General features: G+C 55.4%; 1 protein-coding gene across 7 annotated transcripts in view; it reads right to left on the bottom strand.

The window, feature by feature from the left end:
- The window catches only part of AP3B2 (adaptor related protein complex 3 subunit beta 2), a 66,360-nt gene extending 46,850 nt beyond the window's left edge, over positions 1-19,510 (bottom strand). For 5 of the 7 annotated variants that reach the window (XM_065411776.1, XM_065411777.1, XM_065411778.1 and 2 more), the window contains exon 1: positions 19,398-19,510. In XM_065411776.1, coding sequence (XP_065267848.1) covers positions 19,398-19,510 — 113 coding nt within the window. Of the gene's footprint in view, positions 1-7,080; positions 7,311-19,397 lie in introns of those variants that run through there. The other 2 variants (XM_065411775.1, XM_065411774.1) reach the window with 1 other exon arrangement.
- Between the last annotated feature and the right edge of the window lie 4,722 nt (positions 19,511-24,232).

Genomic DNA, 24,232 nt, shown 5'->3' with positions numbered 1-24,232 from the left:
TCCCAACCCAGCCTGGCATCACACTCCCAGAGGCTAGCGCACATTAGGCGGAGGAAGAAGAAGACGCGAGAGGACATGTTCTCAGAACTAATGGGCTGCTCCCGAGCCCAGGCAGCACAGCAGAACCATTGGAGGGAGAATTTGTCCCAAATGCACCGGACACACATGGAACGTGAGGAGAGGTGGCGGCAGGAAGACCAGCAGGCGACTCAAACGCTGCTTGGACTTCTGAGGGAGCAAACGGACACGCTCCGGCGCCTTGTTGATGTCCTGCAGGAACGGAGGCAGGAGGACAGAGCCCCGCTGCAGTCTATCAGTAACCGCACTCCCCCGCCACCAAGTCCCATACCCCCCTCGCCCAAAGTCCAAAGAAGGAGGGGCGGCAGAGTCCGTGAAAACTCTCACTCCACCCCTGCAGACTGCTCACGCACCAGAAGGCTGTCATTCCCCAAAATTTGAAAAGTCCTTTCCTGCCCGCCTCACCCAAGCCCCCGTCCAAGTTTCACCCCCCAGTTTCATGTGTGGTTGTTAATAAAAAATATGTTTCTGTTCATTACTGTTTCAGTCATGTTCTTTTGAGGGAGAGTCTGTCTGAAGGGGGGGAAGGGGCTTGGTAATTGGACAGGACAGTCACCTTTAGTAGGGTACAGAGGCGGGGGCAGGTCCAGCAGCAGGGCACATACACAGTGCAGTGACTAGTTACCCTGGTCAGTCTGGGAGGTGGTTTTCATGTTCTGTGCGTGGGGTGGGGGGGTGTTGCACTGTGACTTTGTTGCGGGGGAGGGCAGTTACAAATCTTATGCAGCGGTCCTTGTCCTGGATCACAGAGCCACGCAGCAGGGGATCTGTAACCCCCCTCCCCCTGCCATAAAGTCACATAGCCCCCACATACACGCAGTCCCGCTCAGGAGGGCTGGCAGGCTCCGTTGAAACAACCAGTCCGCCACTGCGAATCCTGTCATTCCTGGAGTTTAGAAGGATCATTTGCATCAGTACACTACACCCGCTCCCCACCACAGTCTGCGTCCCAGGTTTCAAACATTCCCGCGAAAACAGTAATAAAGACAACAGTGTTCATTAACAAAATAAAACTGATTTTATTTTTTTGGAAGGGGGTGGAGGGGGTCTGTAACTGGAGAGGATAGTCAACATTAACTGGGTAAAGAAACGGTCGCAGGTTCAGCTTCTCTGTACAGAAACTTAAAAGTCACTGGTTACCCTGCTCACTGTGGAACCTAGCTTTCAAAGCCTCCAGGATGCACAGCGCGTCCCGCTGGGCTCTTCTAATCGCCCGGCTGTCTGGCTGTGCGTAATCAGATGCCAGGCTATTTGCCTCAACCTCCCACCCCGCCATAAAGGTCTCCCCCTTGCTCTCACACAGATTGTGGAGCACACAGCAAGCTGCTATAACAATGGGGATATTGGTTTCGCTGAGATCACAGCGAGTCAGTAAGCTTCTCCATCTCCCCTTGAGACGGCCAAAAGCACACTCCACAACCATTCTGCACTTGCTCAGCCGGTAGTTGAACAGTTCTTTTTCAGTGTCCAGGGCGCCAGTATAGGGCTTCATGAGCCAGGGCATTAGCGGGTAGGCTGGGTCCCCAAGGATCACTGTAGGCATCTCCACATCCCCAAGACTTATTTTGTGGTCCGGGAAGTAAATACCTTCCTGCAGCCGTCTAAACAGACCAGAGTTCCTGAAGACGCGAGCGTCATGAACCTTGCCCGGCCATCCGACGTTGATGTTTGTAAAACGTCCCCGATGGTCCACCAGTGCTTGCAGCACCATTGAAAAGTAGCCCTTTCTGTTAATGTACTGGCTGGCCTGGTGGTCCGGTCCCAGGATAGGGATGTGAGTTCCATCTATAGCCCCAACGCAGTTTGGGAATCCCATCGCGGCGAAGCCATCTATGATGACCTCCACGTTTCCCAGGATCACTACCTTTGAGAGCAGTACCTTAACGATTGCGTTGGCTACTTGCATCACAAAAACCCCCACGGTAGATTTGCCCACGCCAAACTGGTTCGCGACAGACCGGTAGCTGTCCGGCGTTGCAAGCTTCCAGAGGGCTATGGCCACTCGCTTCTGGACAGTCAGGGCTGCTCGCATCCGGGTGTCATTGCGCTTCAGGGCAGGGGACAGCAACTCACAAAGTTCAAGGAATGTCCCCTTCCGCATGCGAAAGTTTCGCAGCCACTGGGATTCATCCCAGACCTGCAGCACTATGCGGTCCCACCAGTCCGTGCTTGTTTCCCGTGCCCAGAATCGCCGTTCCACAACATCCACATGACCCATTGTCGCCGTGATGTCCTCGGCGCTGGGTCCCGTGCTTTCTGACAGGCCTGTGCTACTCTCAGACTTCAGGCCCTCACCGCGGTGCCGTAGCCTCCTCGCCTGGTTTATCTGCATCTGCCTCTGGGAAAGGTGGATGATAACCTGCGAGGCGTTGACAAGGGCCACAACTGCAGCGATGGTCGCAGCGGGATCCATGCTCGCAGTGCTGTGGCGTCCGCGCTGTCACTGACCGGAAAGGTGCGTGAACTGATTTCCCGCCGGCGCTTTCAGGGAGGGAGGGAGGGCGGTAGTGACGGACGGATGACGACAAGTACCCAAAAGCACCCTCGACCCTTTTTTTTTACCCAGAAGGCATTGGCGGCTCGACCCAGAATTCCAATGGGCAGCGGGGACTGCGGGAACTGTGGGATAGCTGCCCACAGTGCACCGCTTCCAATGTCGACGCTTTCCCCGTTAGTGTGGACTCACAAAGTCGAATTACTGTCCTTAGTGTGGACACACACGTTCGACTTTGCAATATCGATTCTACATTTTCGATTTAAGAGAAATCGAACTACCCTCGTAGTGTAGACATACCCTAATCCTATGGGACTTTCATCATGGCCAGCCTAGAGCCCCCTGCTCCAAACACACAGGCTCCTAAGCCCAGATCCTCAAAGGTATTTAGGCTCCTACCTTCTGTTGATTTCAAAGCCCAGTGCCAGAGCTAGAGGAGAATCTTCCTTTGCTATTAGCAGAGTGGGGCTTATGACACATTTGAGCCCTTTACCCTAGTCTGTAGAGATCAGTAAGGCACTCAGATAATTCAGCACAGGAGCCATACCAGGGAAATAGCAGCAAGTTGTCTCCTCCACCCCGCTACCCACTTGTCAGAAATAAACACCAGGCTGGTGTTGTAAGTGTGATTAAATTAGGCAAATAAAGCATTGCACAAACTCCCAGGGATGTCTGAGCAACTTATTCCTGCATGGACCATGTTTGCTTGGTTTTACAGTGTCTCTGCACAGCCATTCCCTGGGTCTCGATTTGATTGTCATCCCTTGTCCCCCAGGAACTTCACTCGGGGGTTCAGTTTTGAACCCCGAAGTTCAGCACTGAACTCAAGGCCCAAGTGCCAAGTCTCACATGGGAATCAATGAGGTGGCTGAATTTCAGTGCCCCCCACCTCCTCAGCTCCCAGAGAGTTGGGCCCAGGCCAGGGGAGCGGGCTGGCCAGGAGCCAACCCCACAGGGAGAGGAATGGGGGGAGGGGGAAGCCAGCCCCGCAGCTCTGTTAATGAATTCAGTCTGCAATGAAACCGGAGACCCCAGGAAACCAGAGAGGCTCCTGGTTGTAACCTCTGGCTCTGCACAGGGCCCAGCTGTGGTGGGGGAGGGGAGGCGAGGCCTTGGTTGATCATTTGGTTGTGGGGGGCAGGGGGATGCACAGGGCACTTACTGGAGCTCAGCAGTGTCTTGCTGCCCATGGTGAGGTGCCTGTTCCCCACCTGGGTGTGTTAAGGCGGGGGGGGAGGGGCACTGTCCAAGGCTACATGGTGAATAAGGGGCAGAAATGGGTCAGAACTGCCCAGGCCTGTGCCAAGCACAAGGCCAGCCCCCCTCCCCAAACCTGTCCCTTCTCCCTGAACTCCAGTAGCCAGGGGCCCCCAGTCCCACTTCCCCTCAGCCCCGGCTCTGAATTCGACAGTGGGGCTGACCTCCCACACCCTGCCCCCGCCATCACGCTGCAGAACCTGGCACAGCTGGGCAGGGGGCAGCTTAGCACGAGCCACAGGGGCTGAGGGGCCCAGGAAGAGGTGGGCAGGTAGATCTAGCCCCCTTGCAGACTCTGCCCACAGGAGCAGGGCCCAGGAGGCTGCAGAGCTGCCCGCCTCGGCCAGGGAACCTAACCCGCAGCCACCTGTGAAATATTCATCCCCTGTCAGGAATCCTCTGACAGCACCATGGCAACCTCAATGCTAGGCTTCTCTTATGCCTATTCCATTCACAGGCCCTGGGCAGCTGGGGTTACACATGGGGGGCGGGAGGAAGAGTGGGGTGGCAAGGTGCCTTCCTCCCAGCAGCCTCTGGGGCCAGGAGGAAACTGAGTCCCTTATGGGCTGAGTTTGCTGGTCCTCAGCTGGGCCCCAGCATCTGCAACATGAAATCCCTTCTGAACATCCCCCTACTGCCCCCAGCTGGATGCCCCCAGGCCTGTCGCCCCCCCCCACCTGGATATTGGGGGTCTGAGCACAGTGGGCAGGAGCTCTCCGTAATGGACACTAAGGCCTCTGTTGCCAATTAGAGACAGAGCCTCCCCATCCCCAGCTGGGCAGGGACACATCAGCATGGGTTAGCATACGGGCTGCCCACCCTGCAGCTCCCTGGGCTGTCCCTGGCCTGGCGATCAATAGGAACTGACCCAGCACCTGTGTCTCTTTTTCAATTCCACCTGGGGCAAAACTCCCAGTCACAATGTGACCCCGAGGGCAGGAACTCCCAAATGCGTGGCGGGGGGGACTCCGGGGTCTGAGCTCATCACGCAGGGAGCTCCCTGTGAGTCACTGGAAGCTCCATGCGCACATCCCCAATCAGGGATTTAATAAGGACAAAAACCAGCCAGCGCCTCAGCTGGGGTAAATCAGTGGAGCTCCACTGGATCCAATAATTACCACCAGCTGAGAATCTGGTCACAGCGTTTGATAGTGTCCTTTCCATAGACTTCTGTAGCAGGGATAGAATTATATATTCCATTCTATAGGGTGCTTTCAAACAAAACCCTATAGATAGTGTATAACCCTCGATTCAATTCTCTGGGGCTTTCCTATAAGGGATCAGCCCCTTTGTTGATCCCCTGAGGCTCCCTAAATGCATAGAAGTGACATGGGGACAAAACAGTCCAAGCCATTTCCAAAAGCAGTCCCAGAGTTTTCAGGGAATAGTACATCTCCAATTCAAGGGCAGATGCCGCCGAGCCGGAGCGAACTCCGCCAGTGTGTTCTGAGGTTCGAGCCTCAAGACCTGCAGAGCAGGACCGGGCTGAGTCAGAGCTAAGCGTGAGGAGGGTGGGCTGGGGCTGGAAGGGGGGGACGAGAAGTCACACCTTCTAGCTAGGCTGCACCTCCCCCCAAATTGGGGGGGGGGCATTAACCATAAACACACCACAGATACTAGCTTGTCCAAAATGCAGCACCGCAGCATGGACAGGGAAGGCCCATGAAGCAACACAGGAGCCCTTGCCATGGCGCTCGGTAGAGGAGGAGCACCCAGCTCCCAGAGGGGCAGGAACAGAGGTATTAAGGATGGGAATGGAACAATTAGATCTGCAGGTGGGGCTGAGAAGCCCCCAGAGCACAGGGAGACTTGTCCAGACCCAAGCGCCTCTAGAGCAGGCTGAACCGGAATCCTCCATCCAAACCTCCCGTGCTGTGGGGTCATCTGATGGGACCCCAAACTTTGATTGAAGCTGGGACCAAGCCACAGAGTGCGAGGCTGTCCCTAGGCGACCCCCATGCTCAGGCGCCAGGTGAGGCTGAGTTGGGCGCTTTCCTTTCTAATACCCTATTCCCAGTCACCTGTTCTGTGCTCCCAGACTTGGAGGGACCTGTCCTGTCTCTAAGGGAGCAGATTTGGGGAAAGCCGGAGCTAAATCCCTCCCAACGAACAGCAAAACCGCCATTTTGTGCTGCCAAGAGCCCTTACGTGGCTCCTCTGGGGCAGGGAGCTCAGTGGGCACGGAGCCCCCAGTGCGGGGGATTCACAACTCCAGCATGGAGCAAGGCACTATGTATCGAGGTGCTGCTATAGTATCCTCAGCGTCCTCTCCTTCCCCTGCCCCCAGGGCCAGGCCCAGGTGAGCGAAGGACTCACAGGGTGAGGGCACCACTTCAGGAACACCAGGCACACAAGGTGCAGCAGGGTTGGCACTCAACTGGCACGGAGTGGCCCTGCAGGGCCGCCCGGGGGGAGGGCAAGTGGGCCCGGAGGACGCAAAGTCAGGGCTGGACGAAGGGAGACACAGAAAACAGATTTCACTGGGCCAGCTTCACCTGCACCCTCAAAGAGATGGGCCCTTTGGACAGCTCCATGGACACAGCAGGGTGACACTTGGCCCTCAAGGCTCAGAGGTGCTTTACTGGCTGTCATTAAAGCTGTACCCTTGTCTGTCACCCCAGCATCCCAAGCTCCCCTCATAGGTAGCCGTATGCCCCCCTGAAGCCCCTTGTGACTCCTTCCCATGCCCCCATCACCCAGCAAGCGCTACATGAAGCATGCTTGGCATTCACTGGAATGCAGGCCCTTGTGTCCCAGAGAGACTCTGTCCCAGACACACACTCAGCAACTCCTGTTACAGACTGGTAGGGCCAGATCCCCCACGGGCCAAGCTGGGGACACTGGAAGAGTTAGGCAGGGTGGAGGTTTGAAGGGCAGACCAAGGGGCTAGAGCTCTCCTAATATCACTCTGATTGGGTGTGTGATGGGGGCAGTGTTGTGAAGAACCCACTCCCCTTCTCCCTCCCTTTCAGTGCAGATCAGGGATTTGTGGGAGCAGGAAACCCACTCCCAATTTGACAATGGGGAGCCCGGGGGCAGAGTCTCTCTGGGAAGAGGCTCCTCCCATCTCATCCCACTACTGCCACCATTCAGTTGAGATCTTAAGAGGACCAGGTTGCTAGCATTTTATTCCTAAGGGGAGGATGGTTCTGTGTCCTCCAAGCACTCCCATCCCTTCCCTGCCTCCCAAACTCACAAGCCAGGCTGGTCAGAAGGAAGTGAAGAGCCCCCCTTCCCACCAGTGGCCCTACCGTAGTGGCTGTGTCTGGCTGCCACTGGTGCTGTTCTCTGGGGCAGCCACCTGCTCTGGCGACTTGAGCAGACGGAGCTCGTCGGCCTGCATAGCGTTGTACCAGACCTGCTGCCCTCCGTCAGGTGTCAGCACCGGGCTCTTGGCCTCTTCACCTGCCATTCCCTGCTGGAACCTCACCAGGTTCACCGCGCTGGCCGGCAGCTGCAGTAGCTTCTGCATCGGATTCATTGCAGCTGCAGAGGGGAGCAGGGGTCAGCGACAGGCAGAGAGAGGCGATGGCCCCTCAGCGACAGGGACGCTGATTCTTCTGCAGTCAGTGTGCCAGCCCTCAAAGGGTTAACCTGGTTCTGCCAAGCTCCCCCTGGCCAGCTCCCCAGTGGGGTTCCAGCACAGCTGGGGGGCAGCTTCCTGCCCCCTCTCTCACCAGCACCCCTCTGGACCCTCCAGGGTTGTTGTCTCTGATCCTGGATCCCAGATCCTGAGCTGGCGGGTGCGATTCAAGGCACAAGGAGGGAAGGCAGCGAGGAGCTGGGGCTGGCTGCCTGTGAGGGGGGCACCCACATGGCTATGGGGGAGCAGCTGCTGGTCTCCCTGGAGGGCTTGGCTGGCCCTGGCACAGCAGGCTGGAGAGGCTCCTCCTGCCCCCACCGCGCTACCCCAACCACCCCAGCCAGACGCTCAGTACAGCCCAGCCACGTTTGCAGGTCGGCTGGCTCAGCTCTATGACTCAGCTCCCCTCCGCTCCAAACTCCCCTCCGCCTGACAGCCCCCGCCCTTCTGTCCCTGGGCTGAAATCTGATGCTGCAGCAGCTGGCAGGCAGCTGAAAAGGAGCCCTTGCTCCTCGCCTGGCTTGCAGCGCCTCCTGCTGGCCACACACAAACTGCCACTCAGAGTGAGCCAGCCCCCCCACCCTGCTCCTGGGGAGCCCCTCCCATCCCCTGCCCCACAGGGACATAGGGCAGACCCCAGCTAAGTCCATGCTAGCTGCCAGTGCTCAGCACCTCCAAGCATCAGGCCCAGAGCGTGACTGGACCTGCCATCTGTGGGCATCTGCAGGCTACGAGCTCCCATCCACGGGGCACAGGCAGGACAGGGCTGCCAAGCACTCAGCTAGTTGCAGGGAGGGACTCACAGAGGGTGGTATCGAGGCTATCTAGAGTCATGCTACCAAGGGCTTCAGCTGCTCTTTCTTAGGGGCTCAGGGGACTTTTGTGGGGGCAGATCACCCCACATCTGCCACTGCAGGGTTCCTACACCTTTCCCTAAGGCATCTGGTGCTGGCCACTGGCAGAGATGAGACACTGGGCTAGACGGACCTTGGGTCTGCTCCAGCCTAGCGATGCCACTGTGCCTATGCCACGGACTGAGGCAGCCCCCAGAGGATTTAACAGGGATGCCCACTCCTGTCAGAGGATCTCATTCCAGGGGTCCAGAGAGTCGTTCCAGCCCCCGGTCAGTTCTTCTGTAGGATGAGGAGGCCTGAACCACCCACTGGCCTTTAACTCTTCAGTGTCAGGGACACTGCGCTTGGCTAAGGACCCAGCCACGACCTCACCAGAGCTGGGGGGAGCCTGTGGAGCGTGCCACAGCAACATCCCCTGCACAGAGAGCTGAACTTCATGCACTAAACCCACAGAGAGTTGCCCCAGACGGGAGTTTCTGAGAGCAGGAACCCCTTGCTGCAGGCTCGGAGCTGTCCAAGACCAGGCAGGGAATTCACCGTTCTCATTTTCCATTCACTTCAGCAGGGGCAGGCTGGGGTCACAGGGAGTGATTCCCGCTCCCCACGCTGTGCATGAGGGCCCAACGCCCAGCAGCCATCCCAGATGGAAGGACCACGAGGCAGGTGGGCGCAGCATTGGGACAGGAGGGAGCCATGGAGCGGGTCTGGGAGGAGGGAGCGGGGCGGGGAAGGAGCCAGCTGCGGTGGGGTTCCCAGGTGCTGGCCAGAGGGAAAGGCAGCCCAGGAAGCTGCTAGGTGAGAGGGGGCTGGGCGAAGGAGTGAGAGAGGACAGTGCCAGGCTCATGGGGCCTCCAGCAGGCGTAATCCCCTCCAGGACACCCCTAAGCGAGGACCAGTCACTGACCCGTGGCCCTGACCCGTGCAGTGCTCCCCTGGTGCAGCAGGGACAGAGCCGTTCACACAGGCGTCATGGCAGCCAGCACTGCAGATGAGTCACCAGGGCTGGGGTCTGCGACAGCCAGCGCATCATGCAGCATCACACTGGGCTGCAGCACAGACACGGGGAGCTGAGCTGACGTATGGGTGTTCAATGCCCCAGGACCCAGACGGCCTGGACACATCACCCGCCTGGGGAGATGTCACAGCCTCTGGAGCCGGCCGTGCCCCAGACGCCAGACGAGGGGAGGGACAGAGGGGCAAGAGCCCCACTTAGACGCCAGTTGGGTTGGTTTCTGTTGGGGGGGGAACAGCACCATCTAGTGGCCACTGTGCATGTTTGCCCACCCCCTTGTTTGTGTCTGTAGCTCTGTTTGCATTCCAGTAGCGCCTGCAGTGCCCCATTGTGCTGAGCTTGGTACAGACACACGTATTAAGAGGCAGTGGCTGCCCCTATATTTACAATATAAATAAGACACAGAAAGCATCACTAGCCCTGTTTTATGGATGGGGGGGGGGGGGGCGGCTCAGGGATTTGCCCTGGTCACCCAGGGAGTCTATGGCAGAGTCAGGCCCAGAACCTAGCTCCCGAATCCCAGCACAGCAACTCAACCAGAAGCCCATCCTCCCTCTGCCATGCAATTCCTGTGCCTCCCTGCCCCCAGCCCAGAATTTTGCACTAAGGTGCTAAATTCCAAACGTGGATGGGTGTTCAGACCGGACTGTGATCTCACACCAGGTTTACCCTGTGGAAGCAGCTCTGGCTCCTGGCTTACCCCAGGGCACGAGACAGGAGGAGTAGGCCCGGAGTGTTTCGCTGAAGCTGGAGCCCCACGGACGGTCGAGCTCCTTCGCAGACCGCTATATCCACGCTGTACACACAGCACCACAGCAAATGCTGCTGAGCCAGGGCCAGGCCAACTCATCTAGACTCCTTCTTAGCCCACCGGGCCATTGAGTGCGGGATCTGAGCTGTCCTGACACCGGGATAGATGGCGCTCCCAGTACCTCTGGGCTGGTATCAGAACGTTCCCAGTGAAATCCTACCTGCCTTCGGGTTCACGTTACTCACAGAGAGCAGGGAAGGAAAAGTTCAGAGACGATGTCAGAAGGGAAAACTGAGGAAAGAGGAGCCAAATTCCGGTGACGGGTGTCAGCTTGACAGTGCTGGAGAAGGAAATCCTCAGGGCAGGTACCGTCCCTGCCCCTGTCCCCTGTTCTGTAGGGAGCCCGCTACTAGGGGCGAGATGGGCACTCAGTCTCCATGGCCAGTCCAGTCCTTGGTCCCCATCAGGGCTGTCAGCAAGCAGCCCCTCAACTCAGGTACCAATCATGGGGGTGGTTGGTGTGGGGGATACCCACCCTGGTAGTTCCTGGGCCCAACCCTGTGAGTGGAACCCCCACTAGAGTCAATGTGGGGGTGGCGCTGGGAGCATTTACAAGCTCACCCTGAGCCCTTGGCTAGTTTGGCTCCTGTCTCTGAGCAGTGAGGATTCTCGCAGATCCCCGTAGCCCAGGCCCTGTGGGACGGGCTGATCGATAGCGTTGCTGGACAGTGGGGAGCTGCGTAGATCCCCAGCACTGCTCTGCACAAGGGTTAATCTTGGGCCTGCAGTAAGTGGCTGCAGCCATCCTGCTGTAAGGCTAGTGGGCAGATGACACTTTAGCCCCCATGCCCCTCTGGAGCCTTACTGGGATCTTTGCTATTCTCCCCCCTAAAAGGGTGTGTGTGTGGGTCTCTGCCATTCCACCCACCTCACAGCTTCCAGGGGGCCCCCTGTCTCATGAATAGCTCCCATCCCTGCCGATAGAGCCCCTGGTGCAGCAGCAGTGTGAAAGCAACAGGATTCTTGTGTGGAGCTGTTTGGGAACGGGGGCAGGACTGGAGTAGCAGGGGGCTGGGGTTGGGATTGAGGGGCACTGGCAGAGCTGACTGGGAGTTGGTCCAGCTCCTGCCTGCACCGTGCCTGGCTCTCTCCACGCTCCCAGCCCCTACATTTACCCTGAAGTTTATCCCAGAGCCCTGGGCAGGGCGAGTTCCCGTTTGGGAGAAGGGCCTGGAACATGCAGAGTCTCCATTCCCTGCTTTCCCAGTGATACTGGGGATCCGGTGTCCTCCTGGGGCACCTGTTAGAAGACATGCAGGATTTGGGAACGAGACTCAGTGGGAGGCAGTGACTGTTTTGGGGAGAGCCCCATGTTCCCAGCTGAGCCTCAGCTCAGCTGTGATGGTGAATGGCCAAGGTGTGGGCCTGGGGCCTAAACCATCCATGTGACAGAGGCCCACCAATCATCTCCCCTCCAGGCCTTGCAGTGATGCTGGGCTGGGTTGCCTTGCCACAGTGCCAGTGCAGGGGGTGCTGGAGAGCACTTGGCTCTAGATCTGATGGGCTGCAGGGATGAGTGAGCAGGGGGGCACCATACCCCCAATAGGAGTCTTGGGCTCAGACAGGCATGGGGCAGAGCACAGTCCCCACTGTACCTACCCTCTGCTGTGGGCAGCCTGGCAACATGGCTCATTTACAGCCCCAGCAGCTCTGCACAGACTCTGGCAGCGTCAGCCTGGAGGGGCTGTCCCGGGCCCCTCATGCTGCAGTTGCCTCGTTATTCCCACCCCCTGCAATGGTTGCAGGCCCGTGGCCGCAGCAAGAAGACTCAGGCATTGGTTTTGGGTTCACAGGCCTCGCCCGGCTGGACCGTCGCCAGGAGTGTCTGACTCCCACAGAGCCATTCAAAATAGTCTGCCCAAGGAAGCATGCCCAGCAGGCGTGGTACAGTCAGTGAGAGGGCAGGGGCACAAAGCCCACCACAGGGAGCCCAGCATGACAGGCCCATAGCAGCTCCCTGGGGAACCTGTGTGAAACAGGCCTGGGGACCACAAGAGGCACCAATCTACACCCGCAGCCTCCAGGGCTCAGATTTCCCCTCTCCTCGCTCAGGCCGAGGCCTATTGGTGAGTGCGGTGGGCAGGAGCTTGCCAGTCACTGCCCGGCTGCGCAGGCTCTGAGGATCCATCATTTCAGCCTCCCCAGTGCCACTTCCTCTAGCCGGTTCCACCTGCGCTGAGACTCTCTGGGAGCCCACATGCCACCCCCAGCCTCACTGGTGCACCTGGCAGCCTTCAATTGCACTCTACAACGACCAGACAAGCTCTAGCCTCGTGGTGGGGTTTGGACCCCTGCAGGCACCTGATTTGCAGAGACTTCCATGGGAGCTGGCAAAGACCTTCTGAAGCTCCAGAACCTTGCACAGAGCCCTGGACATTGGTCTGGTCCCTGCCTGCAAGCCTGGAAAGCTGGCAGAGGAGAAGCCTGGGCAGAACTCCGCTGCTCCATGGTACGTGGGGGAAGGAGCTGTCCCCAGCCTGCTCAGAGGATGGCAACGGACTCCTTGAAGTGCACCGGGGCTGAGTGAGGCTGGGACCCAGCAGCCTGCCCCAGCGGTAGCTGCCAGATGCACTTCAAGGACAGCCCTACGTACAGTGCATAGGAGTGGTCTAGCTGGGAGAGAAAGGCATGGATGCTTTCCCCCACCGGACACAAACACGACCCAGCTGTGTGATTCAAATGGCAGAGCGATGCAGCCCCAGCCCTGAGTCCTCCCCACACCCACGTTCTCCAGCAGAACAGCTAGCCAGCATGTAAAACCCAAACCCAGCAGACCCCTGCACATGTGGGAGGCAAAGGCAGCAGGAAGCTCTGGTGGCAGCATGATAACTAGCAGGCAGCCAGGATCCTGCTCCTCCAACCCTCTCTATCCCCTTTCATCCCAGGAGATTCCAATAAGCTGCTTTACACAGAGATTGTTTCACCCACCACTGAAATGCAACCACATAGAATGCAGCTGCTGTTATAGAGCACACAGCTACGCTGCACAACAGTTTAGGACAGGAAGTACAGAACACCACTATGTACAGCTGGGACTGTAGGGGGAGTTAGCAGCTGGAGGACATAGCGAAGAGTGGCATAGGAGCATGAGTGGGCGGGATCTCAGTTTTACATCTCACCCAAGAGATGGCACCTCCAGCAGCACGGTGCCTTCCAGCTATTAGCATCAGCGCTCTGCTGCTGGGAAAACAGCACCTCCTGCTGAATCATCAGCACCAGATCTGTCCCAGCTGGCACTGACAGAGTGCTGCTGTCCAGCCATTTCACACCAGCTGGCTGCAGGCAGGCAGACAGACAACTGCTGATGGATGGCAGGCGAGTGGTGGGTCAGCAACATCCCCGCAGGGGGTTACGCACCTCAGAGAGGAAGGGATCAAGCAGATGGGGCAGTCCCACCCCAGCACCAGGCCGCAGCGGGATCAGGAGCTCAGCTTCCATCTGAGCAGGCAAAGGAAGACAAATCTGCACCTACACCACCCGGGCTGTGGTCAGGAGTGAGCTGTCCAATGTACTGGAGCCGTTCCCTCCAGCAGGGCTGGGGAGGACTGATGGATCCATGCCCAGGGATGGGAGTGAGCCGATCCTAGTAGAGTGCTCTTCCCACTGCAAAGATCAGGGCAATCAGAGGGAGGCACACGAGTTCATTCAGGCCAGGTGCCAGCCTGTAACAAACCCCAGCAATGCTAAGGAACCTGGGCCGGTTACCAAACCTGACCTCTGCTCTCCACACCAGTCTCCAATAGAGAACAGAGTCAAGTTCCAGGTCTCAATCCTGATCTTCAGAGTGCTCAATGGCCTGGAACCAGCATGTCTAAAAGACCCTCTAATGCTCCAGGACTGTGGATTGTGATCAACATCTCTGGCACCATGGAGCTCTCTCCAATAACTCTGTGCAGGAGACAGAACTTCTCAGGGGGCCAGTCCCAGAGCACAGACCGACCTCCCCCAGGAACCAAGGGCCATCCCAAACCTCCCACCCACACTCCAAGTGCAAAGCACAGTTCTGCCTTCTCTAACTCAACACTGAGCAGCATGTACATAAAACCAAAACCCTACCAAAACAAACCACTCTGCTTCACATACAGCCCTCTCCCTGGGGAGAGGATGAGAAAGCACAAACCACTCGTGACAGATGTCTGTCCAGCTGCTTAATGCTCGACTGGAAGGTGCTTAGATACCACGGTGACGAGACAGTGTAAGAACCCACCTGGATTGCAAGCAGGGGAGTTGCAAAGAAAAATGGAGTTTCCCCATGGGAAGGAGAGAATCCCACCTCCTGAATCTCATGTGGAAACTTGAACCTGGTTCTCTGATGGGGATTCCCATCCACGCTCTGCCCCTAATCAATGGTGCCTTGCTTATAAACAGCAACATACCCCCAGCCCATGGTGAGCTGCCTGTCTGATGAGAAGCTTTGTCAGAAGCTAACGCTGAGCCAATGCTGACGGCACCTGAGCTATCAGGAGCAAGCCGCAGAGTGTTAGAAGCAGCCAGACCAGCTGAGCTAAGTCAAGGTGAGCAGAGGCAGCAGGGAGCAGCCTCCCCCCTGAGGATTTGGGACATGTAACTAATGGAGATTGTTGGCCTCCGAAAGGGCAGAGATGGACCCTTGGGTGCATCCCGTTACTTATTCTAGGGAGCAAGATGAGCAGCAGAAGCACTGCTCTCCCTCCAGTGAGAAAACAAACAGCTGGTGGCGAGACAGCCACCTTCTCAGTTACAAGCGGCACTGGCTGCATCAAATCAAATACATTCCCAGACAAAAGGCCTCTCCCAGTTAACTCTGCCCCAGGACTGCCACCCCCTGCCCTGAGACAAACATCCCCCTTCGGCATTAGCAGTGAGCCACATTCACCCATTCCCCTTCCATACTGGGGTATGCACCACACACCCACTGCGCAGGCTGCCTGGCATTCTACACAGACCACCTCCCATTGACACGTCTTCTTCCAGTGCCTGGGCAGCCTCTTGCCTCCTGCCCTGCATACAGGCAAGACCTCTCTAGGCCCCCCCTGCCTCCAGCCAGTGGCAGATTGAGGATGGCTCTGTGCATCTGAGTTCCATGCTCTCACCCCAAAGCCCGGGACTTATATTTAATTCCATGACAAGGGTGTCCAGTCGTGTCGATCCTGGCTCCTCTTTCTAACCTGGACATCTCACAGCCCCACCCTTAACTGCAGTGAGTTCTATTGGAGCTCACCGTACTAAACCTAGAGAATACACCCCAAAATCCTAACACTAACCACTGAAATGCAGCCACCTCTGGAGCAGGACACAGGAGCTGAACATCCCAGGAAAGTTCAGGGCAGGAAGCAAAGAGCACCATCCTGTCCAAGAGATGCTGCCGAGGGAACTGAGGGAGGCAGAATGTAATCCTCTCCACTGAAACCCAGGGATCAACACTCCCATCCTAGAACCCACAATTTAAAAACCACAGGTGCTCCCGGCCTGTGTTTAACAATTAATCCCAAAAGGGGCACCTCCAGCACCCCTGCCACTTGACTGCAGCACTGACTCACAAGGAAGATTGCTGCCTCCTGAGTCACCAGCAAGACCGTAGCTAGCACCCAGATTGTCCCCTCGCAGGTCTCCTGTCCTGGCACAGCCCTAGTCATCTTCCAAGATCTGACACAACACAATCAGGGATGGTAAAACTCCTGCTGCACCTTTGTGTTGTGAGAAGTGTGATGGCTCAGCACTTCATTTTCATTAATATTTACACACACACACCCGCTTTTAAGGGCTAGTCTGTCACTCTGGGCTACCAGTAAACAAGGAAATAAAATCAAGATCTATGTTAAAACAGCACTGGAAAGATCAGAGCTAGCAGTGGGCTAGTGCTGGTGAGTTGGGCTGAGAATCCGTGGCTCTCATTCCTGGTGGGTTTTTAAGGTGAGCTGCTGTATCTTCAAGTTTGGATAGGGTGAAATCCAGCCTGATGCAGTGGCACCCAGTAGAGCCCGGGATTCTATTCCTCTGCCCAGGGGAGAAATCCATCTTTGAATCCAACCCACGGTGCCGTTAGTTGGCTTAGTAAACAGCTGCTACCAACATTTCACTCCATTTTTTTTAAATCTACCCTTTAGATCAGCCTGGCACCATTTTAACCATTGGCCTGAGGTAACATTTTGAGATGAAGGGAAAATTTCCTTAGTTTTTCATTCTCCCGACTCATGGTGAAGAACAGAGAGGAAGGATGGCCCAGTAGTTAGGGTGCCAGCCTGGAACCTACATACAATTCCTGGCTCCACACAGGCTTCTTGTGTGACCAAGACAAGTCCCAGATCCCCAAAGGGATTTAGGAGCCTCACTCCCGTTGAAGTTCATCTGGGCCTTAATCTCTCTGGGCCGCGGGACAACAGCTCTTCCCTCCCTCACAGGGACGTGGTGAGACTAACTACATCCAGGTCTGTGAGGTTCTCTGATCCTAAGGAATGGGGATCACACAAATACCCAAGAGAGCACGGATTTCGTGCCTGGGCTAGTGAACATTTGCAGTGTTTTCCAAGGCTGCCATACATTATTAATGGCAAAGGATTTTTCACATCTCGTTTGCCTCCCCTCACTTCTTCCATGTGTTAAGTCGGGGTTTCACTGAAAGGCCCCAATCCTACTGTAGTGCATAGGAATAAGGCAGTATCCCTTTAAATAGTTTGTGAGCCCTCTAGTAGCCTGCACCATGTTCTAGGTTTTAGAAGCCACCAGGCAGCCATCAGAGCAGCAGGGTGTGTGTAGCTAGGTCGGGCATGTCTGTGTAGACTTAGTAACATGATTGGTTGAGACCCAGCTGTGACTCGGTGGTTCCTACAACAACATGCACAATCAGATCTGCCTGGGCAGACCCTGGAGCCCGTTCAGAGCCCAGTAGCCATGCAGGAATCTGCATGGATGGATCCAACAGCAGAATTGCAGCCTGAGCTAATTTCATGTCCTGGTTCTAATGCCTCGCTGTGGGCTGTGCTGTTTGAGTTCCCAACACTGCCCGGGAAGGTTTGGGTAATAAACAAGCAAACAGCTGTTTAGAAAGTCTCTGACCCTGCTTCTCTATTCATTGGTGTTGGGATTTGTAAACCCCTTTAACTAAAGGGATCCTTTGGCTGCTGGGGACCCAGACATCCACTCACCCGCTTCAAGAGAAAGTATTGCATGACACGCTGTATGGGCCCTATTGCTCTCTCACTCACACCAATTTGACATCAGTGTAAATGTGCCCCTGACTTTAATAGAGCTCCTCCCAATTTACACCAGCATATAAGGGAGAAGGGTAGGGGCCCAAACATCCATGATCACATTCCCTGCGGTTTGCTAGTCACAGCAGGACCCATCTTCGCTTCAACGGGTGTTACCTTAGAGGCCTCTGCAGCTTTCTGTAATCTGCATCTGGGTCATATTGTGGCTTTAAGGCCCAGCGTACAGTGGGAATCCCAGTAGGAATTCTGGCTGATTCAGCCCTTGATGCAGTACGTAAGAATACCTCTCCTTTGGCAGGCCAGATTTCTATCACAATCGTTCTTTGTCCCACTGGCACCTTCCCCTCTTCCCCAGGCAGACAGCCAGATTCCAATCTTAGCCATAGCAGCAGAAATCTAATCCCTCCAGCAAAGCCAGTGGAGTTAATCCAGATTTACAGTGAGATGAGACTCAGGCCTCTAGTCTTTTCTCATGGGGTCATTTCAAAGGGTTTCACTGGATCCCTATACAGATCCAGTACACAGGAAATGGCCCCCGGACCCACTAACAGTAAAACATACTCAATAACAACCCTATCTATAGGAATTCTAGATTTGAGATGTTGCCTCAGATATGGGCAGCAATCTACAAACAGCCTTTACTTGCCAATATTGCTTTCCTAGGGATGTGCCATTGCAAAGCACTATGATAAAGGCCTGTATGTGCTGCGATGACTAGACACAAGAAGGGGAGATAAGGGCATCCTGACACCTGAAGGTTTGAATTTCATTCCTTGTTCAGAGTAGCATTTCCAGTTTGCTTCTTAGCACAGATTGTTCTTACCTTCTAACCCTAGCTATTGGCAGCCCCATGAGCCCCCATTCGTGTGATTGCACAGGAATGTCTAATATAGTTGGGGTGAGATCCTGGCCCCACTGCAGTCAATGACAGTTTTGCCTTTGACTTCTGTGTGGCCCAGATTTCCCCCTAGGAGTTTAAAGTCATGTCACATAAACTAGATTTGCAATAAAGCCTCGCAATTTCTCTCCGTCTCATGAGATATTGGTGGTCTCCAGTTACGGTGACACACAAGCAGACATATCATATGCACGGTTCTTTAGATTTCCTAGAAAACCTCAGCTTGCAGAGAGAATTCATTTCTAAAGGTGAGTGTCTTCCCACCAACGCCCAGCAGTGTATTTTATCATCTCATCATGCTCCCAACAGCATACAGGGGGCCCTGACTGTGTCCTTGCATGACACTGCAAGGTGCACTTTGGGTTGGTGAAAAGCCATGAAATATGCTTATGGCTTAACAGTTTCAGATCAGGGGCTGGATGGGTTCTCCTTTAATCTGAGACTTGGCCAGTGAATTCAGCTCCCTGGCCCTTAAATATGCCACTGGAAACCAGGGCAGCAAAGATGGGTGGTTTGGCCGTTGTAAGAAAAATACCGCAATCTGCATGGAGGGCTATAGGAATCCAGCTTCCACCTGCATGTGGATGTCACATACAGTGCAAAGATTTGCTGCTGCTGCTAGTCTGCAGGGCTAGATTTATAGATTTGCTGTGCGTCTATAGTACACAGGATACAGGGGAAATCTGAGCCAGGAACCTGAGTGTCTCCCTGCTCCCAGCATCCCCCCAGGAGCCCTTCTGCTGTAGGTTTGGCCACAAAGTGTCTCAGACAAACATCTGGTAGCTGAGAACAAACACGCCCCAGGTGCGATCACATGCTTAGCAGGTGGCTGGGAATCTTTTACAATTTATTTTAATTCTCACCCTGCTCTTAGGCTTCAGCCAAAGCCTCCCTGAAATCAGCCACCCAACCCCAGGGGCTAGAGACAATCCAGGCGCCCCCTTTTTACCTCAGACCCCTCCGAGGGGGAGCTACAGGCATCTGCCACTGCAATGGCCGCCCCCACAGGCCCCTCCTGGCTGGTGCTTTTCTCAGCGTAAACAAAATGCTGTCCCAAATGGGGGGGGGGGGGGAACAAGGGAAAATGCATCCATGATCCAATAGCCCATGCCCTGGGAATCAGGGCAGAGGATGGCCCGAGCTGGCCCTTCCAGGCCCCCCGCAGCCTGGGCACCAGCACCCCCCCCGACCCTGCCCAGTCTAGCCGCGCCCCCACTTACCGTTTGTAATCCGAGGAGAAAATGCCGCCGCTGGCCGGATCGTGGCCATACTCCGGCTCCCCCAGGCTGGAGGAGCCCCCTTTCTCCTCGCTGTAGGCTGGGCTGGCCGACATGGCTGGGAGCAGGGGGTTCGACCAGGGGAAGGCGATGCTGAGCCTCTTAAAGCCACAGGCACCTGCAAATCAGGGGTGCGCTGGGGGCGGGGGGTTGCAGCAGGGATGGATGCTGCAGCTGATGTCAGCATCATGTGGCCGCAGCCTGCGTAGGCTGGGAAACCCCAACCCCCACCCGGCCGGGAGAGGCAGGGTGGGAGGGGGAGCCTCCTCTTAAAGAGGCAGGAGGCGGCTGGTGCTGGGCTGCTGTCCAGCACAAGATGGGGGATGCCGGGGCAGGGCGGATGGGGCAGAGGGACTCAGGGCAGGGGGCTGTAGAAAGGCTCCAGGGGGAGCTGCAGGATCAGAGCCATCCTCACCCCCTGGAGGGACCCAGTTTCTTCTCCCGTGGGGTAACCCCTTTGGAAGGGGGCAGATCAGAGGATCAGGCTAGGCCCTTCTCTGACACGTGGGCTGGGCACAAGTTTTCCAGCCAAGTTTCTTTTCCCAGTGAAAAATGGGGCTTTTGCCCCAATGTGACTGTCCCCAGAGAGTGTGTGCATGCCCCACCCTGTCTGATGCCTGGGTGACAAACCAGGGAGTTCTGTTTTCAGCCATTTCCCACAGGAAGGTTTTGATTTTTGGCCCCCAAAACCTGAAAACTTCTCCTTTGGGGTTGAAGGGTTTTTGACAAAACATCTAACTTTTTGGGGAGTGGGAGGGAGGGGGGCGGGGGAGAGATCATTTTCCAACACACCCTGTGTAAAAACCTGAGTGCCAGAAATGGGTGTTCATTAGTTATGGGAAATAAAACAGTGGCCAGAAAAATGGCCAAGGGTTACAAAGGCAAATAGATGGCTAAAAACCAAACTACATGAACACAGCTGAGGAGAACAGGAGAGGAGGCCGTTCACAGTTTTTATAACCTCCCACCTCTGCCCCTTTCTCCAATTAGGGCCAGTCTTGCCGGGGTGTCGTTACACTTGCCCAGAGCCACCCCAGCCAAACCCAGCTGCCCTTGAGTGAGGCCTCCGGAGTGACAAGGAAATCTGCCCTGAATCCTTGTTTGGAAAGGTGTGCAGCAGGAGCCCAGCGCTGAGACTTTCTCACCGATCCAAGCCCCAGGAAGGCCCCAGTGTTAGGACCAGAACACGCAGGACCTTCCTCAATACCTCCTTGGCTGGCCAGCCACTCATACTTATTGACACTGGCAATTAGTACGTCTGTGACCCCAGAAGCAGGGTGGCAAGCACAGAAGCAGGATAAGAGGGGTGGGACCTACTCCCAACCTCTAGGGTGCTTTGAGGACACCTGGTCATGGGGCTGAAGCAGCACCGGCCATCTCCATAGCCCAGTTACCGGAGAGGCCTGGGGATTGTATGTTAATTGGCCTTCTTATGCAGGCTGAAGTCCCCGCATTGGTCGCTGGGGCAGCTGGACACAGCGCTCCCAACCTGCAGGGAAGAGCATCAGGCCAACGGCTACCGCAAGAGAGGTGCTGACACCAGCATGTCTGTCAGACCAGCTGATGCTTTGCTGATATGGAGATAGCCAAATGGGGGCTAGTCCAACCCCCTGGAAGCCTGCCCACTGGCACCTGCTGCCCCTTCCTGACAGCACCAACATGTGGGGTGAGGCTCCACTGCTTGGGATGTTTAAAACAGGTGACTTCCTAGAGCCAGCTATTGGCTGCACTGATGGGTGTTTGTGCCCCACTCTGCCAAAGGATCACTGGGAACAGGAGACTGTCTCTGGGCACTGCTGCTGGTGAGGATCACCTCCACAGTCGCCTCTAACACAGCTCAGGCTGCACCAGCTGCAGACAACTGTGCCTGTAACAGGAGCAGCCCCAGGAGTTCCCAGCTGATTCTCCATACAGAGAAACTCAGCAGCACTGCCCAGATCTGCAGGATGGTCGGGGCAGGAACACGCAGCTCTTTGGGAAACCTGCTTCCCACTCTCTCCAGTGTAATGAGCCACAGGGATCTGGGCTCCCCCGCAGCCCAGTCCCTGCAGTAAAGGTTATAACCCAGCCCGGCCTGGAGCTTGTTCCCATGTGCGCTGAGCTCAGTGGCAAAGCTACTGCCAGATCTGGGCCCTATAAGGAGCATCAGGAAGCTTTTTTTCTGGGAAAGAGCGCCCTCTAGTGACACACAGCGCCCTTAACTCTACCGCCGATAAACACACAAACTTCAGTGAGAGTGAGGGCTGCATCAGACAGGGCCGGCTCCAGGCACCAGCTTGCCAATCAGGTGCTTGGGGCAGCCACTCCGGAGAGGGGCGGCACGTCCAGCTATTCGGAGGCAATTCGGCAGACGGTCCCTCACTCCCGCTCCCGCTCGGAGCGAAGGACCTTCGGCCGAATTGCTATCGCGATCGCGGCTTTTTTTTTTTCTTTGCACCGCTTGGGGCGGCAAAAACCCTGGAGCCGGCCCTGGCATCAGAACACACCTACCCATGCGAAATATTCAAAGCAGGGAACTAAATGAAAGGAGGAGTCTCCTACACTCCTTGCTGCTTTCACATTGCTAATAATGGGTCCATAATTCACTCCACAAAGCTTTCACTTCTACCTCCAGCAGATTCTGAAAAGCAACGTTACCCCAACCTCACCAGACTCACACCAGAGCACAGATCCTTGACAGAGACCCCAGGTGCTCTTGTATCAATAGATCAGCACATCTGCCTGTCCCACAGTACATGCACTGCAGGAGTTAGTCACAGTGCTGAGGCTGCTGTGACGGTTTTGTGCTGAAGTGCGAGCGTTTTTCCAGTGCTTGCAAAACGGGACTGAGAAAAGGTGAGTCAATCTAGAGAGACGCTTCAAAAAGGGGTGATTTGGGACCCTTAGTGCTCTCTCTGTATTAGGGATGTAAAATATTAAACAGTTAAACAGTTAACCAATAAGTATTAGTCTTACCTTTAATATATTGCAGTTAATGTTTCAAACAGATTGGCAGCAGCCCTGACCCTGGACCCCACTCTGTGTCCCAGACCCTGACTCCGTTGTGTGAGATTGGGCAGCAGCCCAGACCCTGACCCCTGTCATGTGGGGCCAGGCGGCAGCCCCAGATCCTGGACCCCGACCCCCGCCATGTGGGGTAGATTGTGAACTTGTTAACGATTAAATGGTTAACCAATATAATTTTAATAGTTTAAACGGGTACTTTTAAAAACAATATTTACATCCCTATTGTGTATCACCCCTGCTTTCACCAAAACACCACGAAAATTTCTAATAGTGCTCAAAGTTCACAGTTTGGGGTTTTGGTGGTTGTGGGGTTTGTTTTTGTTTTGCCACTTTAAGCAGATTTTTACAAAATAAAGGGTTAAGGCTCTTGTTAAACTGACAACTTCTAATGCCACCTTGATCCCGGACTTGCCATCAGCACCTCCAGAATTGCTTATGATTTGTATTGCGGTAGCACCTCGGAGCCAGGGAGCAGGACCCAACCGTGCTAAGAGCTGCACAAACAGAACAAAAAGATGCTCCCGGCCCTGCTATGTTTCAGAGTCCTTCCTATCAGCAGTTCTTCTGGCGATTTTGGGGTGCAGGCAGTGCCTGGAATGCTATCAATAGCTCTTGCCCCATGGGAAAGCCAGAAGTCCCCATTCCCATGGCAGTGGGTGCTCCAGTGGGAGTCAGGGAGCAACTCCAGTGTATCCTGTGTCCATCTATGCACAGCCCCCCCCTCAGGGCAGCGCTGGGGAGCCCTAGGTCTCTGAGCATTGTAAACCCTGGAAATCCAACAAGTGTATGTGAGTGTAGGAGGAAGAGCGGGGAAGGGTTGCTCAGTCCCCTGTATCCGTGTCACTCGCCAGTCACTGTTGTTTCACTGCAGAGCTTCACAGCTTGTGTGAGTGCCAAGGAGGAGCTGCGCAGCAATGTGAGTTTAGTTGCCAGAACAGGGGCGCACCGGTAGCTGTGAATGTCACATCTGAGCAATAACCTGGGTCAGTGACAGCCAGTGCTGTCTCGCCAGAGGCCGCCTGCAAAGTGAGACGATGCTGCCACCTTGAGGCACTCGGTGACAACGCAACGTTTAATCTCAGTTAATCTTTTGCCTTGACAAAATCATCTGCAATTTTCAAGATGCTCCATCGCCTTCAAAGCCACACTTCTGAGTTACGTTGTCCCTGCCGTTGTCCCAAACATGCCCTAGATGAGTGTAACTAAAGGAGATCAGAGAGGGAAATCGTTTTCTCCTTTTCAGTGTGCTAGAACTTTTTGCACAGTCAGTTTTAGTGTTCAGGGTCTCTGATACTGTAGTGACAGGTGCCAGATAAGAACATAGATAGAAAAACATTTTAAAAATAGGATGAGAACCACAAAGATTGGCTGGGGGACTCGGGTGGGTGTAGCTCTCGACATGACTTTGAATTAACTTTTTAAAAACTGACTTGACTTTTAGCTGTTAGGGGCCCTTAAGAGGAGGATGAAGAGTCTGATGCACATTGAGTATAAGCCTGTCCTTGACATGCCATGAGTCTGCCATCACTGTGTGTGTGTGCGTGCGCATGCACATCACTGAGGAACCCTCAGCACCCCCAGCCAGGCCAGGGATAGAAAGAAGTATCGTCTGTAAGAGTCAGCCAGCCAGAGCAGGGTTTCAGTGTCTCACCACTGATGTATTTTCCCTGTGTTGAGGACTGGGGAGCTGGTTTGTAAAATGGGGACAGTTTAACAGGACTCGGAAGCAGGATCCTAAGACTGACAGAGATGCGCTTGTTAGATGTGAGAGC

Source organism: Emys orbicularis, chromosome 10 (genome assembly GCF_028017835.1).
Source record: "Emys orbicularis isolate rEmyOrb1 chromosome 10, rEmyOrb1.hap1, whole genome shotgun sequence".
In the NCBI taxonomy this organism is placed as follows: domain Eukaryota; kingdom Metazoa; phylum Chordata; order Testudines; family Emydidae; genus Emys; species Emys orbicularis.
This window is presented reverse-complemented; position numbering and strand designations above follow the sequence as displayed.